This window comes from Gopherus evgoodei, chromosome 19, assembly GCF_007399415.2.
Source record: "Gopherus evgoodei ecotype Sinaloan lineage chromosome 19, rGopEvg1_v1.p, whole genome shotgun sequence".
NCBI lineage: Eukaryota > Metazoa > Chordata > Testudines > Testudinidae > Gopherus > Gopherus evgoodei.
Genome location: NC_044340.1, coordinates 1,560,154 through 1,582,911, shown reverse-complemented (window position 1 = coordinate 1,582,911; position 22,758 = coordinate 1,560,154). Strand labels below are relative to the sequence as shown.

Sequence of the window (22,758 nt, the reverse complement as noted above, 5' to 3'; positions counted from 1 at the left end):
ACAAAATGCTGGGCTGGATGAACATAGTATGCCCATTCTTATGGTCTTATCAAACTTTCTAGGGGGACTCAGCAAGCCTTCCCGCTCAATCATGGGGTTGCAATACCATCTGCTTAAATTTGGCCCAGCCACCCTCTGTCATGACAGAGGGGTGGCTGGAGCAAATCTGAGTGAGTGGCATTGCGACATGGCACACGGGGGTTGCACTCTTTTCTGAAATTAAGAAATACTGCCTTGGAAAACTTTGTGTCTATTAAGCTTTGTGCTTTTAAAAGGTTTCCTAGTCTATGCGGAGTTAGACAGCAGGGTCAATTGACTGATTTTAGTTAAAATAGAATCCTCTTTGACTCCACTAATGTATTAATGTCCCCAGTTCCATCATTAGAATGTCACATTTTGCAAGTGCTGTGCTCCAAATTTAAAAAAAAAGCAAAAAAGGGTGGGGAGCATTCTTCAGAAAAAGTTGATAACCACTGGTTCAAAGACATGAGACTCATCAAGCAGAAATTAAATTTAGTTAAGTAATGTGTGTTAATTCTTGTCTGGTGTTTTTGCCAGGAATTTACCACCACTGGTTCCTCCAATACAGACACAGGCAAGGCCTCAGGCAGTCTAGAGACCAAATACAAGATCAAGGACTATGGACTTACATTCACCCAGAAATGGAACACAGACAACACCCTGGGGACAGAGGTGTCCATGGAGGATAAGGTAAGAGAAAGTGGAAATTATGAAAGCAATTCCGCAAATCAGGTAAAAATACTGTGTTAAGAATAAACCAATAGAAATGCTAATTATAGGAGAGCTGTGGTAAATTACGACTAGTTAAAATACAGAATAGACAGGAAAACCTCAGTTCATTCTTTTTGTACAGTGTGGGAATTTTCATATATCTTTGTTTCTGAATTTGATGTTCTTAAAGGTGGCGTTGTAGTGCAGACAGGGAGAGCAGACAAATGTCCTCACACAATATTATACGTCATCATTCAGACTTGCAGCACGACTGCTATTGCAGATGGGCATTCTGAGTATTCATATTGTATTTTAATAAATTGTGAGGTTATTTTCTGATATGTAAATATATCCATTAAGGACTAGAGGAGTCCTTGATTTTCATTTATGACCTAAGCCAGGTTTTAAATCTAATCTTTCAAAAATGAAGCAGTTGTCCCATTTGGTTTGTACTGTAATTTGACCCTACATACTTATTAACTTACATTACAAAACAAATATAGCAGTGGGTGGAGGAGGCACTTTTATTCTAAGGCATGGAAAGATGCAGAACTGAGCCTGTTCTCTGCCTCAAAATTGCTTCCAAACTCTGCTAGTGGAGCCAGCTGCTCTTGTAAACAGCATGAGGTGGATAGCTGAAGACAAAGGTAATTGTGAACTTTAATATGCACACAGATTAGACAAATCTGTGGATCTGGAAAACCCACCAAAGCCTGTAAATTGCAAACACTGAATACCTCCAAATCTTAATTTTTTCCTTAAATTACTGTGACATGAAATGCAGTAAACTAGCTGTAATTCAATATTAAGTTTACAAGAAGAACCATTCAAATAGGAAGAGCTAAAAATTAAAGTTAACTTGGCCATGATGCATTTATGAACTATTTTCTATCCTTTCCTTTGTTAAAATAAACAGAGGATTACTGTGTCATGGACATATGATGTTTGTGACAGGGTCCCCGGGATGCAACCTGGACTGTGGGACTGCTGAGCCCTCTGTCCCACCAACCTGGGCTGCCTCTTACGCTGTGGTGCTGTGTCAAGCCACAAACCTCTGGCAGGTACTGCACTTACACAGGCATCTACCCAACAGAGTTACATGAATGCTTTCCCAGCCAATCATGAATCATTAATAGTAAGGCTCCACCAATTCCCCAGCCTTGCACCACAGAACTATACCATCTTGTACTGGTCCAAAGCCTGGCCAGTGTAAGTTCGTTACCCGGTCCACTCCTCACACAGTGTGGAGAGGAGACAAACTAGTCTTTGTAAACTGAGCTGAGATTTCCCAAGCGCTTCAACCAAAACACATTTTTTTTAAGTAGAATAGAAAACAGATTTATTAACTACAGAAACATAGATGTTAAGTGATTATAAGTAGCAAACGTAAAGGCCAAAGTTGGTTATCTAAGAAATAAAAACAAGTTAAGTTCTGCAAACTAAACAGGATTTGAATCAAGCAGTGTAGATGGTACAAACAGGTTTCAGTTCCTCAATACACAGACTGGAACTCTTTCCCATCCTGAGACTCCCTTCCCCCATTCAAAGCCTTTGTCCTCCAGACGTTTCTTCCAGGTGTTGAGTTGGGAGGAAGAGAGGCAAGTGATGTCACTTCCCCTCTTTTATGTTTTCTTCCAGCTTGCGAAAGATCTTTGCTTTGACGTGTATTAATCCACTCCCATGGCGTACATGCTTCCTCTGCGAAATCTCTAGGATAGAGGATTCTTTTCTCAATGGGTATTGATGAGCCATTAACACTGTCTAGCTACTCCATTGTTGTACCAGCCAGATGTGCAGTATGGTGAAGTTAAGCAACCTTACTTTTGGAATTGCCTAGTTTTTAAGTATTTCATCTTGCAAAGTTAAGGTTGCATAACACTGAGAAAGAGTAATGACCTAAAAACTAATACACCTCTAGCCCAATATAATGCGACCCAATATAACACGAATTTGGATATAATGCAGTAAAGCAGAGCTTCGGGGGGGCGGGACTGCGTGCTCCAGCAGATCAAAGCAAGTTCGATATAACGTGGTTTCACCTATAACACAGTAAGGTTTTTTTGCTCCCGAGGACAGAGTTATATTGGGGTAGAGATGTATGTGCAGCAATACAAGGGGGCTATTTAGATGTTGTCCAACCAGCTATGTAAAATATTTAAATAGTTAGGGCTATGAGTGCAAATAAAAGTTAGAATTAAAGTAAAGATTTATTAGTTGGCCAGCAAAGCAAGGTCCTACACTCAGCTCAATATTATTTCTCTGTGCCGTGTAAAACTTTTGAAAACTGCATCCAATTAATTGAAAAATTGAAAAATTTCATGGAATGTTGTATTTATTTTTGGTGAAAATCAAAACCAAGACCTGTTTTCAGCTAAAATCAAGCCCACAGAGTGCCCATTTGGTGCAGCAGCAGAAGAAACTCTGGCACCCTCTCATGCTGCCTACACACACTAGAGGATAGCATGCTTCATTGCTCATATAGGCCTCGCTCTGTAGATTTGTCTAATTTTTTTTAATTGCAAATGGAGGCTCTGTCTTTCTCTGCCATGCCCCTTGAAATATCTTTCTTCCCACAAGATTGAGAAGGAAGGAGTGGACAACTGGTGCTGTCTTTGAAGAGGCAGAACATTAGGGAGAGGGAATGAAGCGTTCTCTCTCCTTTCCCTCTGGCTGTCCCTGAGCAGGAGTATTGTTGTGCTGCAAACTGTTAATGCAGGGGTAGGCAACCTATGGCATGTGTGTTGAAGGCGGCACACAAGCTGATTTTCAGTGGCACTCTCACTGCCCAGGTCCTGGCCACCCGTCCGAGAGGCTCTGCATTTTAGTTTAATTTTAAATGAAGCTTCTTATACATTTTAAAAACCTTATTTACTTTACATACAACAATAGTTTACTTATATATTATAGACTTATAGAAAGAGACCTTCTAAGAACGTTCAAATATATTACTGGCACGCAAAACCTTAAATTAGAGTGAATACATGAAGACTTCTGAAAGGTTGCTGACGCCTGTGGTAATGGATGGCAGATGACAGCAACCTTGTCTCCCATTTTCCTGCCATTCAGTGCTCAAATTATCCCCCAAAATAAAAAGTTTCTCGCCATTGAACATTCTCTGAAATTTCTGAATTGATCGGATGGGGCTTCAAACGTTCTTGCATTACATGTATACATACATGGAAACAGAGGAAATGCTATCAAGTTAAATGTAAGGCCTCACATGGGAGAGATTAATAAAGCTGGGACTTTTCAGCTTGGAAAAGAGACAAAAGTCAGGGGAATATTATAGAGCTCTATAAAATCATGATTGGTATGGAGAAAGTAAATAAGGAAGTGTTGTTTACTCCTTCTCATAACACAAGAACTAGAGGTCACCAAATGAAATTAATAGCAGACTTAAAACAAACAAAAGGAAGTATTTCTTTGCACAACACACAGTGAACCTGTAGAGCTATTTGCCACAGGATGTTGTGTATAACAAGTTTTTAAAAAAGAAATAGATTCATAGATTTTTAAGGTCAGAAGGGACCATTATGATGATCTAGTCTGAGCTCCTGCACAATGCAGGCTACAGAATCTCACCCACCCACTCCTGTAATAAACCCCTAACCTATATATGAGCAATTTAAGTCCTCAAATTGTGGCTTCAACACTTCAAGGTGCAGAGAATCCTCCAGCAAGTGACCCATGCCCCACACTGCAGAGGAAGGCAAAAAAAACCCAAGGCCTGTGCCAATCTGCCCTGGAGGAAAATTCCTTCCTGACACCAGATATGGCGATCAGATAAACCCTGAGCATGTGGGCAAGACTCACCAGCCAGACACCCAGGAAAGAATTAGCCGTAGTAACTCAGATCCCATCCCATCACAGGCCATTAGCCATATTTACCGCTAATAGTCAAAGATCAGTTGATTGCCAAAATTAGGATATCCCATCATGCCATCCCCTCCATAAACTTCTCAAGCTTAGTTTTGAAGCCAGATATGTCTTTTGCCCCCACTGCTCTTGGAAGGCTGTTCCAGAACTTCATTCCTCTGATGGTTAGAAACCTTTGTCTAATTTCAAGTCTAAACTTAGTGATGGCTTTATATCCATTTGTTTTTGTGTCCACATCGGTACTGAGCTTAAATATTTCCTCTCCCTCCCTGGTATTTATCCCTCTGATAAATTTATAGAGAGCAATCAGATCTCCCCTCAGCCTTCTTTTGGTTAGGCTAAACAAGCCGAGCTCTGAGTCTCCTTTCGCATGACAGGTTTTCCATTCCTTGGCTCATCCTAGTAGCCCTTCTCTGTACCTCTTCCAGTTTGAGTTCATCCTCTTAAACATGGGAGACCAGAACTGCCCAGAGTATTCCAGATCATGAGTCTCATGAGTGCCTTCGATAACGGCACTAACACCTTCTTATCTTTGCTGGAAATACCTCGCCTCATGCATCCTAACACCACATTAGCTTTTTTAATGGCCATGTCACATTGGCGGCTCATAGTCAGTCATCCTGTGATCAACCAATACTGCGAGGTCCTTCTCCTCCTCTGTTACTTCCAACTGAGTCCTCAGTTTAAAACAAAAATTCTTGTTGTTAATCCCTAAATGCATGACCTTGCACTTTTCACTGTTAAATTTCATCCTATTACTATTACTCCAGTTTACAAGGTTATCCAGATCTTCCTGTAGGATACCCTGGTTCTTCTCTGTGTTAGCAATACCTCCCAGCTTTGTGTCATCCGCAGACTTTATCGCACATTCCCACTTTTTGTGCCAAGGTCAGTAATAAAAAGATTGATTAAGATTGGTCCCAAAACCGATTCCTGAGGAACTCCACTAGTAACCTCCTTCCAGCCTGACATTCACTTTTCAGTATGATCCGTTGTAGTCTCCCCTTTAACCGGTTCCTTGTCCATCTTTCAATTTTCATATTGATCCTCATCTTTTCCAATTTAACTAATCATTCCCCATGTGGAACTATATCAGATGCCTTACTGAAATAGAGATAAACTAGATCCACTGCATTTCCTTTGTCTAAAAAAATCTGTTACCTTCTCAAAGAAGGAGATCAGGTTGGTTTGGCACGATCTGCCTTTGTAAAACCATGTTGTATTTTGTCCCAATTCCCATTGACCTCAATGTCCTTAACTACTTTCTCCTTCAAAAATTTTTTCAAGACCTTGCATACTACAGATGTCAAACAGGCCTATAGTTACCCGGATCACCTTTTTTTTTTTTTTTTTCCCTTTCTTAAAAATAGGAACTATGTTAGCAATTTTCCAGTCCTATGGTACAACCCCTGAGTTTACAGATTCATTAAAAATTCTTGCTAATAGGCTTGCAATTTCATGTGCCAGTTCCTTTAATATTCTTGGATGAAGATTATCTGGGCCCCCTGATTTAGTCCCATTAAGCTGTTCGAGTTTGGCTTCTACCTCGGATGTGGTAATATCCGCCTCATATCCTCATTCCCATTTGTCATCCTTTCATTATCCCTAAGCTCCTCATTAGCCTCACTTTGCCTCAGTCTTCAATATTTGTTTAGACATTAGGCCATGCCTAGATTATCCTGAACCTCCACTCCATCCTCAGTGTTGATAATGTAGATAACTTCAGGCCCATCAATGGCTATTAGTCAGGATGGGCAGGGATGGTGTCCTTAGCCTCTGTTTGCCAGAAGCTGGGAATGGGCAACAGGGGATGGGTCACTTGATAATTACCTGTTCTGTTCATTTCCTCTGAAGCACCTGGCATTGGCCACTGCCAGAAAACAAGATACGGGGCTGGATGAGCCATTGGTCTGACCCAGTATAGCCATTCTTATACTCTCTAAGTACATATTTATAAGGTGCTCGCCGCTTTGGTATCTGGGAATGTGAAAAACTAGTGAAGTTACTTGCTTTATTCACTCAAACTAAATCTTCAGTATGGAGTTCTCTGCAAATTACTTTTTGTACAAAAGATCATGTGACTCTTCTATTCAGACAAGAAGAGATGGGAATTATAGTAAGGTAAGAGAATATAAAGCCAATCATCTTTTTCAATAGAAGGAACCTTGATAATCTGACCTTTTTTTTTCTTCTTCTTTGCAGTTAGCTGAGGGATTGAAGCTGACTCTTGACACCATATTTGTACCAAACACAGGGTAAATATCCTACTTCAATTTTGTGTAGCGATTCCTAGAATTAGATTAAACAGATTTGTTAAATTTTCCAAATGAAAAGTTAATTGTCTGACCTCAGTGGTAGTGATAAATGAGCATAGTTGTATTCCAGTATCCCAACAGGTAGGCGTTCTGGATAAAAATAACTTCTTATTCTGCAGATCTTGGTAGAATATTTGTAAGGACGCAGCTAATATCAGGTTTATAATAATATATTTGATGAAAGATTCCTCTCAAAAATGTAATTTCCCCTCCATCTAAAAATGTGTAATATATAAAAATACTAAGAAATGGTACTTCTATACCTCTAACATTGGAGATGGTGTGAAAATAGAAAAGTGTCCCTGATTATTATTATTAGTAGTAGTATTTATTATTTGTGTTACCATAGCAGCTAGGAGCTCTAGTTCTGGACCATGACCCCACTGTGCTAGGTGCTGTGCGCAGACAGAACAATAAGGCAGTCTCTGCCTCAAAGAGCTTAGAATCTAAGTATAAGGCAAAAGATAACAGATACAGACAATAGAATACAAGGAAACAGTGAGACAGTTAGTCAGCAGGATCAACAGTGTTATCAGTGCATCACCAGCTTAACCATTGTCAGGGTTTTTTTGTTTTTTTTGTAGGCACCACAGTAAAGGAGAGTTTGAAGGAGGATAATGAGTTAGCTTTGCTGATGTTTATGGGGAGCTCCACTGAATCATGAGGGTCAGCATGGGAGAAAGCACAAAGGTGATTGTTTGAAAGTTTAACAAGTAGGTGACAGAGGCTAGTATCATGGGCCATTTGGAGACACGAGTTGACATCTCAGTAGCAAATAAGGGATGATAGGGATGGTGGGGGTAGGTTGCAAAAGGGCCTTGAAAGTGAAGACAAGCAAGTGATGTTTGATGTGACAGGAGCCATTACATGGATTAAAGAGAGAAGTGACATGGTAAAAGTTATGAGCTAGGAGAATGATTCTTGCAGTAGCATTCTAATTGGATATGGGTGGGGCAAAATTGTGTATGCAAGAGAGAAGGAGGTTGCAGTAATTGTGATATGACACTATGAAAGCTTGGATGAGCTTTTTACTTAGTGGATGGTTAGGGAAAGGCCATATTTTAGATGTTATGTGGCAAGAATCCTCAAGATTTAGACATACCCTGGATATAAGGACCTAGAGAAAGGTCCGAGTCTAAGATGATGCCCAGGTTACAGGCCTGAGTGACAAGGCCAGGATGCTGCTGTTGTCCACAGTGATAGAGAAAGGTGCTTCTTGTAGGAAAGGGCTTTAGGAGAGAGGGAAGATTAGGAGCTGTGTTTTAGTCATGTTGAACTTGAGCTGATGGCTAGGTGTCCACAAGAAGGTCTCAGAGAGACAGGCTGAGACTTTTTTGTTTGGAGAAAAGGAGCTGGGTCTGGAGAAAGATCTGTAAGTTGTCAGCATAGAGATAGAAGTTGAATTTGTTTTTGCGGCTAAGATGACCCAGATATAAAGTGTAGAGAAAAAAGAGATGAGGACAGATGAACCCCAAACACAGTTGGAGGAGGGATGAGGAAGATCCTCCTCAGGCTCCTTCAGTGTATCAATTAGAGATGTAAGAAGAGACCCGTAAGAGGACAGTCATGGAAGCCAAGGGAAGACAAGATTCAGAGAAGAGGAGGATTAATCACTTTTTGCATATGTTAAGCTTGAGCTATTGTGAAGAGTTAAGGCAAGTCTACATTACAAAATTCAGTCGACTTAAGTCGACCTCTAGCCACCGCAGCAGGTTGATTGTGCATCTCCAAGCTACTCTTGTGTCGGCAGAGCCCGTTCTCACTAGCAGTGCACTTTGGATAGCTATCCCACTGTGCAACTTGCCACCATCTAGTGAAGGGTGTTATGGGAAGGATTTGCAATGCCTCATGGGGGCAAAACATTCTCCTGAGTGACTGGGAACATAGCTTGAACATCCCATGATGTATTTTTCTCCTTCCTCTAATTTTATCTACATCCCATAATATTTCACTTTTCAAACACCTCGCGTACCTGGGAGTATGCCATCTCTAGAGAAGCATGGGTCCCGCACAGCTCTGCACTGTTGCAAACTCAGTGCTCCTAATCCTGCAGTATTTTCAGAGGAGCCATCAGATGGAATATGACAATTCCTTTCAAGTAGTCCTGCTGGAAGCCATGGTGGAGAGCTGGTTCTGGTCCAAAGAAACAAGTACCAAGTGGTGGGATTGCATCATCACGCAGGTATGGGATTATGAGCAGTGGCTGCAAAACTTTTGAATGTGCAAGGCCACTTTTGTGGAACTGTTTGTTTGTGAAGCTCACTCCAGCCCTGCAGCTCAGTGACCCACCAAACAGAGCTGCACTGACAGTGGATAAGCGAGTGGCGATTGCTGTGTGGAAGCTTGCAGTGCCTAACTCCTACCGATCAGTCGGGAATCATTTTGCAGTTGGGAAATCCACCGTGGGGGTTACTGTGATCCAAGTATGCAGGGCCATTAATCCTTCTGCTAAGGAGGACTGATTGAGGGCAATGGGCAGGAGATCCTGGATGGTTTTGCTGCAGTGAGGTTCCCTAACGGTATTGGGGTGATAGATGGCACGCATATCCCTATCTTGGCACTGGACTGCTTTCCCATAGAGTATCTAAACTGTTAGGACTACTTTTCTATGGTGTTGCAAATGCTAGTGGATCACCAGGGACATTTAACCAACACAGGATGATCTAGTAAGGTGCACGACGCACATATCTAAGAACTAAGGCCTGTTTGGAAATCTGCAAGCAGGAACGTTCTTTGCAGATCACAAAATCACCATTGGAGATGTTGAAATGCCAATAGTGATTGCGGGAGACCCATCCTACCCCTTACTCCTGTGGCTCATGAAGCCTCACACTGGACACCTGGACAGCAGCAAGGAACGCTTCAACGACAGGCTCACTAGGTGGAGAATGATTATTGAATGTGCCTTTGACTGTTTGAAGGGACACTTGATAAGTCGACTCAGGTTAGACCTCAGTGAAAAAATATCCCCATGGTTATAGCTGCCTGCTGTGCACCTAATATCTGTGAAGCAAAGGGGGAAAGTTTTTTTTCCCCTGGTGTGGAGAGCTGAGGTGGATGGTCTGGCTGCTGATTTTGAGCAGCAGGGTATCAGGGCTATAAGAAGAGCTCAACACAGAGCTATGCGGCTCAGGGAGGCTTTGAAAGACCGTTTTAATAATGACCCACAGTAATGCGTGCTGCTTTTTATTTTGTGCCTGCCAATGTGTTTTTGGCACTCTGGTCTGAACTGCACTGTAAGTGCTGTCTGTGTAGTAGTGTAACCTTGCAAATGCACTTCTTTCTATGATCTCAGTGATTTTTTTTCCCCCATCAAACCCCTAACCCCACTTTTCTCCCAGACCTGGGAAGAGCCCAGGAGTTCTGAGCCCCAGCTACCTCTCCCCCAACCACTGGAGCACATTCCCTTGCCAGAGCCGGACGAGTTTCTGTCCCCTCAGCAGCATGATCTGTGGGTGGGGCTGCACTGGGGGTGCTGAGTGGGTGCCTCTGGGTGCTCAGTGCTCATCTTCTCCTGCTGGGCATGGAAGCAGCAGCCATGGGATCTCAGCTTCCCAGGCAGCTCTACAGTGGGGCAGCCAGTGAGATAATGGGGGTACCACACTCCAGCCCCTAGCCCTACTACTGGGACTGCCAGAGATGGGGGGATGCTTGGTGCTATGTTCTTCACGGGGATTGGGTTGAGACTCAGCAACTCATTTCACAGAGAGGGGTGGGGGCTAGTGGTTAAATCAGGGAGGGGCTGAGAGCCACGACTCCTTGGTTCTATCCCCAGCTCTAGCTATGCTATGACTCCTTGTGTAACTGCTTTACATCCCTCCCCCTCTGCGCCTCAGTTTCTCTATTAGCCTCTACCTCTTTCCCTCATGCTTCGGACGAATAAAGATTTATTAAGCTTCCAAAACTGTTCTCTAGTTTGTGCAATAATTCAAACAATTATACGTACGACAAAGGTAGAAATACAGGGGAATGAACTTGAGGGGGAAAAGCACATTCATTTTCCTTTTTAAAAACACACTGACCTTGTCTGTCACACATCAGTGGGGGTGTGAAGCTATGATTCTGTCCCCTCTCGTGGAGTGGTAGGGATAGGTCACGTGCCCCTGATGCCACATGGAAGTGTCCGTGTGTGGGGGGCAGAGGAGAAGGGTAGTGCTGGACAGGCTGCAGAGGGAGGTGACATCGAAGATGTTGCGCTTGTAGGTCAACCAGATTCCTCAGCATGTCTGATTGCTCCTTCAGAAGAGCTATTGTTTCCTGCTGTGCATCACTTATTCTCCTGAGCTCTTCTCCTGTCATGAATGTCTATATCCGTTTTCTGTGTGAGTGTGATCCTCCATGCCCTCTGGCTCGCTGTCCGCTGATCCAGAGGCTTGCATGATCTTTACAAACATGTCATCCTGTGTTCTCTTTCTTCTCTTTATCTGTCTCAGCCTCTGCACTAATGTAAAGGGAGAGGTGAAGGCCAAATTTGCAGCTGCAAAACACACAGTGGACAGAGGTACTGTTGCGAGTACATAGACTCTCTCTCTCTCAATTCAGGGGAGTGTTTCAAGCCTGAAGCAGTAAATTTTCATTGTGGCCAGGTACTTATTGAGCATGTTGAACAGAATACTGGTACCATTTTCCACAAGCTGCAGTGACTTTAGCTGATATCTCACTCCTGAAGGTAACGGAGGCGGAGAGGGAGCAGCTGCTGCATGCATCAGGCTACAGACTGGGTCCTTATGCTGCTAGCCTGTGTGCTGAATGAAGCCTTGCAAATGAATAGATGAGTGGCATGGGAACATGTTCTACTGCGGTGGAAGAAATAAGGCAACCTTCCCTAGAAATCTTCGGCAATGGATTGCAAAGTACCTGCAGGAAAGTTTCCTTTCAGATCTCTGTGGAGGATTTACATGACATCCCTCTGCACATAAACTTTTGCAGGGTCCCTTCTGCCTAGCTGTGCCAGGCAATGAGAAGCAGATAACCAGTGGAGGTAGAGTGGCTATTTCACTACCTCTTGTAACACGAATAAAAATTAGTACATGAGAAATGTGCTCCTGCAGTATCAGTGCTACTTACCAGATGTTCCTTCACCGGTATCACACTTGCCTATGCTGCAACTTGCTGGACTGATCTGGAGTCATAAACAGTTCTTGGCTCACCAGGACAATGGATTCACCACTCATCTGTGCTCCATTGTCATCCTCCTCTTCCTCATCCAACATCTCTTTCTCAGTGTTGTCTGCAGTGACTACGACTTGTCCAATGTATCCATGGGGCATTTGGGGATAGTTGTGGGACACCTTTTTGAGGCCACTTAAGTTGACATAAGCCATGTAGTATGTACACTGCCATTGCGTCAGCGTAACTAGGTTGACTTAACTCCACCTGCATGAGAGGTGTAGTGCTTAAGTCAAAGTAATATGTGAGTTATGTTGGGAAGGACCTTAGTGTAGACCAGGGGTAGGCAACCTATGGCACGCGTGCTGATTTTCAGTGGCACTCACACTGCCTGGGTCCTGGCCACCGGTCTAGGGGGCTCTGCATTTTAATTTAACTTTAAATGAAGCTTCTTAAACATTTTAAAAACCTTATTTACTTTACATACAACAATAGTTTAGTTAATAATATATAGACTTATATATAGAGAGACCTTCTAAAAAACACACGAAACCTTAAATTAGAGTGAATAAATGAAGACTCGGCACTTCTGAAAGGTTGCCGACCCCTGGTGTAGACGTTAACATTATTAGGTTGATGTAAGCTGCCTTACATCAACCTAACTCTGTAGTGTAGACCAGGCCTAAGATTGTAGCATCATGTTTTCTGCTTCAGGTGCAATAGTGCTAATAATTAGGGCCCTACCAAATTCATGGTCCATTTTTGTAAATGTCAGTCTTAGCATTTTTTAAATCTTGAATTTCACAGTTTCAGGTATTTAAATCTTAAATTTTCACAGTGTTGTAACAAACCATGAATGTGTTTTTAAAATGGCAAAATATAAATCTGTAAATCCCTTAAATCGGTGTTTCTCAAACTTGGAGGTCCTGGCCCAAAATGGGGGTTGCAAAGCTATTGTAAAGGGGGTTGTGGTATTGTCCCTCTTACTTCTGTGCTGCCTTCAGAGCTGGCTGGCAGGACACCGGCAGCTGCTGGCTGGGTGCCCAGCTCTGAAGGCAGCAGAAATAAGGGTGGCATGGTATGGTATGGTATTGCCACCCTTCTGTGGTGCTGCTGGCATTGGCGCTGTCCTCACAGATGGGTGCTCGGCCAGCTGCCGCTGCTCTCCTGCCACCCTGCTGTGAAGGTAGCACCACTGACAGCAGCAGCACAGAAGGGTGGCAGTACCATACCATGTCACCTTAGTTCTGTGCTGCAGCTGCCATTCTTTGCCAAAAGCAGTGGAGCATTCAGAGCAGGGCACCTGGCCAGCAGCTGCTGCTTGATGGCTGCCCAGCTCCGAAGGCAGCACCACTGCCAGCAAAAACACAGAAAGGTGGCTATACTATACCATGCCACCCTTGCTTCTGTGCTGCTGCTAGCAGCAGTGCTGCCTTCAGAGCTGGGTGCCCAGCCAGCAGCCGCCACTCTCCAGCTGCCCAGTTCTGAAGGCAATGCAGAAGTTAGGGTGTGACTACTGTGACAACAGGCTTGCAACCTCCTTTTGAGTTGGGACCTCCAGTTTGAGAAACGTGTGTTTTTACCCTATACTAAAAATATACAAAAGTACAGAAGACCAGTTTTCACAATCTGTGGCATGTTTTTCATGGCTGTGAATTTGGTAGGGCCCCACTAATAATCTTTAGAATTGGTAACCAGTAACAGTGCTGACAAACTGAGGAAAATGGCATTAGGACTAAAATGGATATATTCATTCTCTCTCTCTCATATTTTTATATATATTTAATTCATTCAGATGTTTAAAATACACCTGTAGGTGCTTAGGTCTGTGCAACTATCCTGTAAATTAATGATGACAACATACACGGACAAAACAGCTTGTAAATCTATCTAAGCCCCCACTCTTCACAAATTTGAAGGCATATGAAGTATTAAGTGCTCTGTGCAGACATCAGAAATATTATGTAGCTGGCCCATACTAGGATGGGTAAAACAAAATGTTTCTCTCCACAGAAAGAAGAGTGGGAAATTGAAGACCTCTTACAAACGGGAGTATGTAAACCTAGGCTGCAACATTGACGTTGACCTTTCTGGACCAACCATCCATGGCTGGGCTGTGTTGGGCTATGAAGGCTGGCTTGCTGGTTATCAGATGGCTTTTGATACAGCCAAATCTAAACTATCACAGAATAACTTTGCATTAGGATACAAGGCAGGAGACTTCCAACTACACACTAATGTGTGAGTATATACCAGAGGAGCCAGGCTAGATTATGCCAGGCAAACTGTGTGGCTAAGTGCATCAGATGTATACTGGTGGAGAAAGGGAGGACACTGATTTCAGACTGAGGTTTGAAAGGCTTTACATACCTTATTTTCGTCCCCAAGAGACAGTTACAGGAGGGTCACTTCCCAATTTGCTATCTTTTGAGACTTTTTATCAGGGTAATTCTGTTCCCCTAAATTTGGTAGTGGAAAAGACATTTTGGAATTAGGATAGTTTTTTAATGAAGGTATGTTTAGGATCACTATAGGATTTAAGTTTAGTAAACATAATTTTGACTGCTAGTTTGTGTCACTCTTACTGAAGGAATTTGAATCTCGGGTAAATTGCCCACTTCCACATACTAACGTACTAAAATGTCGATTGGGATTAATGCAGCATTATTACCTTTTTCTCTCCTAGATAGTCCTAGACCATGGCAGCCTTCTATGTGGAAGTAGACATTTAACATTACTGTCTGGGAGGAGACTTAAGTACTCCCAGTGTTGAATGTCATGATACTTGCCTAGCCACATGTACTTGAGGCAGTGTTTTTTGGGGGAATTGTCTGCATTTCCCCATTTTCTGTCTCCTTACCAAAACTGAGCTATATTGACTTATTTTAGCCAATGAGGGTTGCATGTAGCTCTTTCTGAACCCATTGGTTTATGCTCTGCATGGAGTGTGCTTCACTCCCTACTTCTAGCCTGGGAAGGAAAAGTTGAACACTCTTCTGTCAAAATTTCAGACCTCTTAATGCAATGTCTTAGCTCCTAGAAAGCTCCTTCATTCCCCAGGCTAAACCCAGCTCTTGGTGAAGAATCTACAGAGCACAGATGAAGTGTCCGGCCAGGGAGTGAATAGACATGGATCTGGCTGAGAGAAGCATGGGATTGAATATGCCCACAGGGTTAGGATTATCCTTAGGTTTGTTTGGGAAGTGGTGTTAGGAATTTACTTTGTTGGAAAGACAGTGAGAGGTCATAGTGATCGGAGGGTTAAACACCAGCAAACCGGAGAGATCTTCATGCACTCTTTATCTGTTACAGGAATGATGGCACTGAATTTGGTGGGTCAATCTATCAGAAAGTTAATGATAAAGTTGAGACATCAGTAAATCTTGCTTGGACTGCTGGCAGTAACAATACCCGTTTTGGCATTGCCACTAAGTACCAGCTGGATGAAAATACTTCCATTGCGGTAAGTATTTCACCAGATTAGCACTTCCAGCACAACTGGAGTTTGCTTAAATGCTGTAAACTGGTGACACAGAGTGGTTATTGTTTAAACCTATGGCACCTTGTATTATGCTACCCCTTTTCAGTTATTGGCGTATGGAGAATGTATGTTGTAGACTGTTGGTGAATTATGGAATATACTTAAGCCTCATTCTGTGACACAGATTCTCTTTCAGGCTTGTCGATACCGACCATTGGTGTATGACAAGCTGGAGTGTAAATATACAGCACTCTAGTGCAGTGACTCTCAGCCTTTCCAGATTATTGTACCCTTTTCAGGAGTCTGATTTGTCTTGCGCATCCCCAAGTTTCACCTCACTTAACAACTTCCTTACAAAATCAGACATAAAAATACAACAGTATCACAGCACACTCTTACTGAAAAATTGCTTGCACTCTAATTTTTACCATATAATTATAAAATAAATCAATTGGAATATAAATATTGTACTTATATTTCTGTGTAAACTAGATAGAGCAGTATAAACAAGTCATTATCTGTATGAAATTATAGTTTGTATTGACTTTGCTAGCGCTTTTTATGTAGCCTATTGTAAAACTAAGCAAATATCTAGATAAGTTGGTGTAGCCACTGGAAGACCCTGAGATACTCGTATACCGTTGGAGGATCATGCACTAACTGGCTGTGTGGACTGTGCTACCGCCTGCTAGAAGTTCCATAGTGTGCTTTGACCAATTGCAACAGGCTTAACATAGCTTAACTGCAGTTGATCAGAACTTTTAGGTTATGTCTACACTGCAGTTAAACACATGTGGCTGGTATGTGTCAGCTGACTCAGGCTTGGGCTACTGGGCTGTAAAACTGCACTGTAGACATTCAGGCTTGGGCTGGAGCCCAAGCTCTGGGACCCTGTGAGGGGGGAGAGTCCCAGAACCCAGGCTCTAGCCTTAGCCCAAACATCTAAACCACAATTTTACAGCACTGCAGCCTGAGCCCGGCTGACCCAGGCCAGCCACAGGAGTTTAATTGCAGTGTAGACATACCCTACAGCAGGGGTCGGCAACCTACGGCACGCGTGCCAATTTTTAATGGCACGCGGCGCCTGCTGGGACTCCACGTGCCATTAAAAATCCTGCCTGCTTTCTGCGGGGTCCGCGGTCCCGGGCTGGAGCACCGGGCCGAGTGCACCAAGCCGCCCGCCCCTCCCCTGGAGCCCTGCCGCAGCACGTGCAGCGCTCTTGGGGCCGGTGCTGCGCACTCCCGCAGGGCAGCGTTTGGCTCCGTGGGGAGGAAAAGATGCTCTCCGCTCACCCGGAGCCCTGCTGCTGTGCATGCAGCGCAGTGTATCTGGCTCTGCTTGGAGCCTCAAGGTAAAGGGTCCAGGGCTGGGGGTAGGGGGTTGGATAAAAGGGTGGAGGCAGTCAGGGGACAGGCAGCAAGGTGGGTTGGATAGGGGGTGGCTAGGGGCGGGGGTCTCTTGAGGGGGGAAGTCAGGGAGTGGGGGTGATGGATGAGGCATGGGAGTTCTGGGGTCTGTTAGTGGGAAGGGGGCGGATAGGGGGCAAGGAAGGTCCTAGGAGGCAGTTAGGGTAGGGGGTCTCTGGAGGGGGTGGTCAGGGGGCAAGGACCTGGGGGAGTTGGATGAGTCAAAGTTTGGGGTGCGGGGGCTGTCAGGAGGCAGGGGTGTGGAGAGGGGTTGAGGCACGCAGGGAGAGGGTTGTATGGGTTTGGGAGTTCTGGGGGTCCTGTCGGGGCGGGGAGCGATTGGATGGGGCATGGGAGTCCTGAGAGTCTGTCTGGGGGTGGGGGGGTGGATAAGGGTTGAGGCAGTCAGGGGACCGGTAGGGGGTAGGGTCCTAGGGGGGCAGTCAGGGGGCAAGGAGGCTTAGATAAGGGATGGGGTCCCAGGAGGAGGTAGTCAGGGGACAAGGAGCGAGGGGTTGGGGGTTCTTAGGGAGGCAGTCACCCAGCCCTCTGCCTTGAGCCCTGACCACTGACCCCCCGACACGCACACAGCCCTCTGTCCTGAGCCCTGCATCCCCACACACCCCCTAGGCCTCTGCCCTGGGCCCTGTACCTCCCTCATACACACCCAGACCTCTGCTTGACTTCTTCACACCCCCCACGATCCCAGCCCTGACTCTGGCACCCCCACGCATACCCAGCCCTCCCTGTGCCCTGACACCTGCACCTCCCTCACATGCCCCCAGCCCTTTGCCCTGACTCTTGCACCCCCCACATCCCCACTCCCCCACACCCCATGCACCCCCCACATCCCCACCCTCACCCTGAGCACCAAACAGGAAATCCTGCACCCACCCCCCACATTCCCACCTGCACCCCTTACATCATATGGGAGCTGCCCAGGTAAGTGCCCCACACGCAAACCTCCTGCCCCGACCCTGAGCCCCCTCCCTCATTCTAGCTCCTGGCCAGACCCTTCACCCCCAGCCCTGTGCTTGGTGCACTCCCACCCTCAGCTCAGTGCAGAGAGGGGAAGAGAATGGGCCAGAACCAGGGAGAAGTTAGGTACCCACTGTATGTGGGCAAGGCCAGGACCCCAGACTGGCAGCGAGCTGAGTGGTTCTGGCAATCAGGATCCTGGCTGGCAGGAGCTGGCGGATGGAACCCCTGAGCGGCAGTGGGGTCCCAGCAACCGGCTCCGCACAGCCTGCTACCGGTCTGGGGTTCTGGCTGCTGGACCCTTGATAGCCAGGATCCTGGCCGCAGGCCCTGCTCAGCCTGCTGCCGGCCTAGGTGAACAGAACCCCAGACCAGCAGTGGACTGAGAGGGCCGGCGGCGTAAGATCAACATTTTAATTTAATTTTAAATGAAGCTTCTTAAACATTTTGAAAACCTCATTTACTTTACAATACAACACTAGTTTAGTTATATAATATATAGACTTAGAGAGAGACCTTCTAAAAAATATTAAAACGTATTACTGGCACGCGAGATTAGAGTGAATAAATGAATACTCATAGACTCTAGGACTGGAAGGGACCTCGAGAGGTCATCGAGTCCAGTTCCCCGCCCTCATGGCAGGACCAAATACTGTCTAGACCATCCCTAATAGACATTATCTAACCTACTCTTAAATATCTCCAGGGATGGAGATTCCACAACTTCCCTAGGCAATCTATTCCAGTGTTTAACTACCCTGACAGTTAGGAACTTTTTCCTAATGTCCAACCTAAATGTCCCTTGCTGCAGTTTAAGCCCATTCCTTCTTGTTCTATCATTGGAGGCTAAGGTGAACAAGTTTTCTCCCTCCTCCTGATGACACCCTTTTAGATACCTGAAAATTGCTATCATGTCCCCTCTCAGTCTTCTCTTTTCCAAACTAAACAAACCCAATTCCTTCAGCCTTCCTTCATAGGTCATGTTCTCAAGACCTTTAATCATTCTTGTTGCTCTTCTCTGGACCCTCTCCAGTTTCTCCACATCTTTCTTGAAATGCGGTGCCCAGAACTGGACACAATACTCCAGTTGAGGCCTAACCAGCGCACAGTAAAGCGGAAGAATGACTTCTCATGTCTTGTTTACAACACACCTGTTAATGCATCCCAGAATCATGTTTGCTTTTTTTGCAACAGTATCACACTGTTGACTCATATTAAGCTTGTGGTCCACTATGACCCCTAGATCTTTCTGCCATACTCCTTCCTAGACAGTCTCTTCCCATTCTGTATGTGTGAAACTGATTGTTCCTTCCTAGGTGGAGCACTTTGCATTTATCTTTATTGAACTTCATCCTGTTTACCTCAGACCATTTCTCCAATTTGTCCAGATCATTTTGAATTTTGACCCTGTCCTCCAAAGCAGTTGCAATCCCTCCCAGTTTGGTATCGTCCGCAAACTTAATAAGCGTACTTTCTATGCCAACATCTAAATCGTTGATGAAGATATTGAACAGAACTGGTCCCAAAACAGACCCCTGCGGAACCCCACTTGTTATACCTTTCCAGCAGGATTGGGAGCCATTAACAACTACTCTCTGAGTACGGTTATCCAGCCAGTTATGCACCCACCTTATAGTAGCCCCATCTAAATTGTACTTTCCTAGTTTATCTATAAGAATATCATGCGAGACCGTATCAAATGCCTTACTAAAGTCTAGGTATATCACATCCACCGCTTCTCCCTTATCCACAAGGCTCGTTATCCTATCAAAGAACGCTATCAGATTAGTTTGACACGATTTGTTCTTTACAAATCCATGCTGGCTATTCCCTATCACCTTACCACCTTCCAAGTGTTTGCAGATGATTTCTTTGATTAACTGCTCCATTATATTCCCTGGCACAGAAGTTAAACTAACTGGTCTGTAGTCTCCTGGGTTGTTTTTATTTCCCTTTTTATAGATGGCCACTATATTTGCCCCCTTCCAGTCTTCTGGAATCTCCCCTGTCTCCCATGATTTCCCAAAGATAATAGCTAGAGGCTCAGATACCTCTTCTATTAACTCCTTGAGTATTCTAGGATGCATTTCATCAGGCCCTGGTGACTTGTGACTCGGCACACCACTTGTGAAAGGTTGCCGACCCCTGCCCTGCAGTATACCTGTGGTGTGCTTTGACTGACTGCCAGTAAGCTGAGATATGTTAAGCCTCCTGCAGTTGGTCAAAGCACACCAGGGAACATCTACTGCATGTAGCAGAGTCCACACAGCCTGCTACAGTGCTGTAGACTTAACCCCAGCTTTCCCTGCAATAATTCTCCATATAGACATGTCCTTAGCTATGATTGATGCAGTGTGGTTTCATACTCTGCCACTGCTTTACTTTAGCTCTATGTGAGGCACTATAATGAATAAGTTAAGGGAAGACAGCAGGTGCAATATATCTAGATTTCAGGAAAGCATGTGAGATGGTGACTTTCTTGGGTGGGGGAGGGGAATAATTTAACTAACTAACTTGAAACAGGTTGCAATTTGCTGAAGACCCTAACCAAATAGAGAGGTAATGATAACCTGTAGTGTACTGAGTTGATGGGAAGTGGATTACAAACTGTACAAAGGAGTATTAACCCTTCTCTCCAGAATGGATTAATGTGTGCAGTCAAAAATCTTACTTTAATAAAAATACTGCCATATTTACTTGCAAATATCTGTGTTCTGGTCACTGTAGTGCCTAATAATTTCGAAGAATTACTGCTTCCTGGGTTTCTCCCCCTTTATGAGATTCTCTTTCAGAAAGCAAAATAACTGCATTAGTTACTGCCCATATGTCCAATCTCCCTGGGTTAGTTCATTATCATTACAGGTGTTTGTAACATCTTTATTTAACTCCTGGGTTGAACTTCAGGGGTCATGTCATTCACAATGGAGGACTCAAGCAGCTCTGAAAGTCACCCCCTTTGATGATTTTTTTAAGATTACATATGCCCATGTTGTCATAAAGAGGACCAGTAAATCAGGAAGTAATTATCCATTCAACAGGTGGGAGATGGATGAGGTTAAAATCCTATCACTTTGTGCCCACTGTGAGCAACAAATCTTGTTTTTAATCTCTAATATGATGACGACAACCTGGTATTGGGTAAATAACTCCATCACCTGGGAATTTCATTAGTTTACTCTATGTACTGTTACCTCAAGATTCCTGAGTGGAGGTAAATTAAAGCAGACATAACATCTCTATTCCCTTCATTCCTGTTTATACCCATGAACTAGTCATAGGCTGAGAACAGTCCCTTAAAAACTTTTAGATAAATATTACTAAGTCCTTCCACCCACTTCAGTTGCGTCTGCCTGCTTAATAAGTAGTTGTTACGTTCAGGTCTCTTGAGTAACAAGATGGTTGCAGATTGAAGTGCCTAGAAAAATATACAGTTGGCAAGACTGGAGGGGAACTGTGTGGAAAAGCAATCGGCTAAAATTGAGGGGGGGAAAATGTGGTTTTTGTTTGTTTGCTGCTAACCTATGAAACAATAATCACTCAAAGAAACTGACACAAACCCTGTTGATCTAATTGTAAACAGAACTCTTTATAGAACAAACTACTCTGCATTTGCAGGGGCATATATTTTTTTGAGAGCTCTTTTCCTTTGCTGGTTCATATGTCCACTTTCTGATGCTTGTAGATTTCTCTGTGACTGCTGCTGATTTCAGTGGAAAAGTTATTGTGCCTGCCTGCCTATAACAGTAGGAGTGATGGGGGTGTTTTGACTTACGCTTTTATTCTGTCTCCACCTCTAGGCTAAAGTGAATAATGCCAGCCTGATTGGAATTGGTTACACTCAGACCCTTCGACCTGGTATGTAAGCCCTGACAAAGAGAATCACTTCCTACTGGGCTTAATAGAAAAGAATCTTTTAACTTGAGCTATTCAACAGAATGGGTAGCTATGGAGGTGGCAGCCATTAAGCAATCAAGGATTAGCAGTCTTAGTGGAATTATTCTTTCATGCTTGCAGACCTACATGAGTCACTTTGCTTTGTGGGTGTTTGAGATAGACTTGTGTATACAGGTGGTGCCTAAAATGACTCCTCATTTCATTTAAGTCCCTGCCCAAGTCAAACTGCAGATAAAGATTGAGGTACTTTAGCACAGCTGTATGAGCTGTTATGCTATACCACAAATAATGAATTTGGGTATATAGTGAGTGACTAACTGCATTTTATTTGAGTATCAGCATCAAAGTTTGTTTTGTTTTTGCAGGTGTGAAGCTGACACTCTCAGGTTTGGTTGATGGCAAGAACTTCAGTGCTGGTGGTCACAAGGTTGGGCTGGGCTTTGAGCTGGAGGCTTAATGCAATTTTAAGTGGAACAGCAGCTCTGTTCCTGGAGATGAAGGGGAAAAAATAACCCAACATGTTTTGGCCTTAAAATTCTTCTGTGAAATTTCAAGTGTGAATTTTTTTTATTCTTCCCAAGAATTGTAACTCTCTTCCCCTCTCCCACCAGCTGTAGGGTGTAAACTCGTCATAAAAGGAGATACTTGAAGGCGTGCATGGAAGTTGTAAAGGTTATGCCACATTTCAGTTCCTCAGTGTTATTTTAAATTTGTTCCTTAAAGACAGCATAGCATTTCCTTACAAAGGAAAAAATCCCAGCTAGCATATCACATCCTGCATGTCCTACACCTGATGACCTCTTATGAAATTGGTCTCTGTGCAGTAGTGAAAGCTTTGGTTTTGCATCAAAGTGAAATAAATCAATCAATCACATTTGGAACATATCCCTTCTGTGTGTTCACGGTTGCTTTAGATTTGGCAGTAACTGTTCTAAAATACATATGCTTGATGCTGGTTGTCAGGGA

The 22,758-nt window shown here is 44.0% G+C and overlaps 1 protein-coding gene across 1 annotated transcript; it reads left to right on the top strand.

Annotated features, from left to right (window-relative positions):
• Positions 1 to 525: 525 nt before the first annotated feature.
• Positions 526 to 22,674, top strand: VDAC3 (voltage dependent anion channel 3; the record flags this gene model as incomplete). The annotated part of the gene is made up of 6 exons (XM_030538523.1): positions 526 to 711; positions 6,811 to 6,863; positions 14,046 to 14,273; positions 15,345 to 15,495; positions 21,696 to 21,753; positions 22,158 to 22,674. Coding segments are annotated over 6 exons (768 nt in total), but the record flags the coding sequence as incomplete, so codon positions are not given.
• Positions 22,675 to 22,758: the final 84 nt, after the last annotated feature.